Consider the following 1,480-nt stretch of genomic DNA (forward strand, 5'->3'; position numbering starts at 1 on the left):
ATATTAACCAGATAGTGGTTTTATACCTCATATTAACCAGATAGTGGTTTTATACCTCATATTAACCAGATAGTGGTTTTATACCTCATATTAACCAGCTGACAATCAGAAGCCATTCTATGGGACGGGGAACCTGCTAACTGTCACAGGTGGGACATTCTGGAGCCATTCTATGGGACTGATAACACCTAATAACGTCCATTTCATGGATGATAACATCTGAAGCGGGTGCCATGTACTCTGAAGATCATGAGATTTGAGTTTGACCAGAACAGAGGTAACTGTCATTTCTCAAATTATGATCTTTAAAACAACTCTGGTATGAAAGGTGATGGGCGATATGCATTCACTAAGATCATTTGAGTAAGGACAAACATTACAGTTTGCATTTTTTTAATCTCTCATTTTAATTCACAAACAAAAAGAAATGAGGACCAGTGAAAAACATGCAGATCTAATAACCTATTAAAGCACAGACAACAATAAAAGGCCATTTCTTTTTTTTTAGTGCAGAAAAAGTTGAAAATCAACGTTTGAAGTCCTGACAGAGCGGCAATCCCACAAAAACTGTTGGTTTACTGTAATAAACTGATTGATCCGTATTTCTGTGGGATTTAAACACAGAACGAGTGTGAACAAACGTGCTGGCATGTTAGCAGGATACTGTAGAAATAATTACATCGAGAGCTGGCCTCTGTGTTTCCAAAACGAGGCTTGACAAAAGGAATGAACATTTAGGGCAGGAGAATCTCCAAGTGAGAACAGAACTAGCGGCAGAAATCATCCTTCAAGCTTCACTGAGTCCAATACGTTTCTGGCCTCTCTGTACTCCTCGGATTCAGCCAGCTCCTCTTCACTTTCCTGGAGAAACACAAGCACAGGTTTGATTTTATTACCATCCACTGCACTTTGAAATGTGTGTTATAATAAGGTCTGAATGCTGAGTCAGCAGTCCCACTTCTGTTGTCATGTTTATTGTTTCCTCCAAAGTTTTCTGCAATGAAACTACTTTCTCGTGTTTTGTGATTTTGGAACCATTTCTAAACACAAACTTTCACCTCATCAGGAATAGTGTTATTTAAATTTAAACTACCGTATTTATTCATGTATAATACGATCTCATGTATAATACGATCTCATGTGTAATACGATCTCATGTGTAATACGATCTCATGTATAATATGATCTCATGTATAATATGATCTCATGTATAATACGATCTCATGTGTAATACGATCTCATGTATAATACGATCTCATGTGTAATATGATCTCATGTATAATACGATCTCATGTGTAATATGATCTCATGGATAATATGATCTCATGTATAATACGATCTCATGTGTAATATGATCTCATGTATAAGATCTCATGTGTAATATGATCTCATGTATATGATCTCATGTGTAATATGATCTCATGTATATGATCTCATGTGTAATATGATCTCATGTATAATATGATCTCATGTATAATAC

At 35.8% G+C, this 1,480-nt stretch overlaps 1 protein-coding gene across 1 annotated transcript in view; it reads right to left on the reverse strand.

The window, feature by feature from the left end:
• Nucleotides 1-376: 376 nt before the first annotated feature.
• Nucleotides 377-1,480, reverse strand: part of tbca (tubulin cofactor a) — a 23,355-nt gene continuing 22,251 nt past the window's right edge. Inside the window, exon 4 of the mRNA XM_014029898.1 lies at nt 377-861. Within this exon, the coding sequence (XP_013885352.1) occupies nt 781-861 (81 nt within the window). The 3' untranslated portion in view covers nt 377-780. The remainder of the gene's footprint in view (nt 862-1,480) is intronic.

The sequence above is a fragment of the Austrofundulus limnaeus genome, unplaced genomic scaffold (genome assembly GCF_001266775.1).
Source record: "Austrofundulus limnaeus strain Quisiro unplaced genomic scaffold, Austrofundulus_limnaeus-1.0 Scaffold968, whole genome shotgun sequence".
In the NCBI taxonomy this organism is placed as follows: domain Eukaryota; kingdom Metazoa; phylum Chordata; class Actinopteri; order Cyprinodontiformes; family Rivulidae; genus Austrofundulus; species Austrofundulus limnaeus.